Here is a 968-nt window from a genome sequence, read left to right on the forward strand (position 1 = left end):
CTGTGAGCCAGAAATTCCATTTTGACACATTTTACAGAAAAATAACACAAAGGGGAAAAGTGATCTATACGTAATTATTCATGGCAATACTTCTATAACAGCTAAAAAGTGGAAACAGAAGTAAACGTTCGAAGAGAAAGCCATGGATTCGGATGGAAACGTGCACATGAAACAATATTCAACTAGAAAAGCAGAGTACAACTGCTTCCGGCTGAGCACAGTGGTTACTAGTATGTGAAAACACATTATTCTCATCAATACAGGTTAGTAGGAAACTTTTTATAGGTTCATAATGAAAATTCTCTAATCAACCTACAATCAGAGCAGTAAGAACAAACTACCATTCTATAGTTGAAACTAGGATTTCAGATAACTTAAGGAAAGTTTTGGGGTTTTTTTTGGCCGGGGTTGAATTTGAAAACACCACCTCAGGCACTTGGGACCGGCGCCCTACCCTTTTGAGCCCCAGGCGCCGCCCACAAGGAAAGTTTTTAAAACACGTTTTTAATCTCACACTAATTAAAAAAACAAGTAACCAACAACAAATTCAGGGTATTTTATACTGACAATGGGAAATGCAGAAACCTTATAAAATAAAATTACTTAAAGATATTAAAAGAATATGTTTATTTAAATAGAAACATTATTTAAAAGAGACAGCAATATATTTAGAAGTCTAGTGTGCTTGTGCCTCTGGTTATTAAAAATATAAGAAGATATTAAAAAATTAATTTGCCTGTTTTCAAGAGACTGTTCCAGATGTAATTCATGTTCCTTATCCTTGCCATCGTTTTTCTGGGTATACCTATAAAAGCAAAATCACCAGACTTTAATTAATTTTCAAAGGTTTTTTTTTTAATACAGAGCCTCAAGCTTCCCTCTGGATAGAGTGCTGTGGCATCACAGCTCACAGCAACCTCCAACTCCTGGGCTCAAGCAAGTCTACTGCCTCAGCCTCCCAAGTAGCG

At 36.1% G+C, this 968-nt stretch overlaps 1 protein-coding gene across 1 annotated transcript in view; it reads right to left on the reverse strand.

Moving 5' to 3' along the window:
• The window catches only part of TTC3 (tetratricopeptide repeat domain 3), a 116,913-nt gene that overhangs the window by 16,625 nt on the left and 99,320 nt on the right, over positions 1-968 (reverse strand). Inside the window, exon 36 of the mRNA XM_023519593.1 lies at positions 737-805. Within this exon, the coding sequence (XP_023375361.1) occupies positions 737-805 (69 nt within the window). The remainder of the gene's footprint in view (positions 1-736; positions 806-968) is intronic.

The sequence above is a fragment of the Otolemur garnettii genome, unplaced genomic scaffold (genome assembly GCF_000181295.1).
Source record: "Otolemur garnettii isolate 467f Iridium unplaced genomic scaffold, OtoGar3 scaffold00180, whole genome shotgun sequence".
In the NCBI taxonomy this organism is placed as follows: Eukaryota; Metazoa; Chordata; class Mammalia; order Primates; family Galagidae; genus Otolemur; species Otolemur garnettii.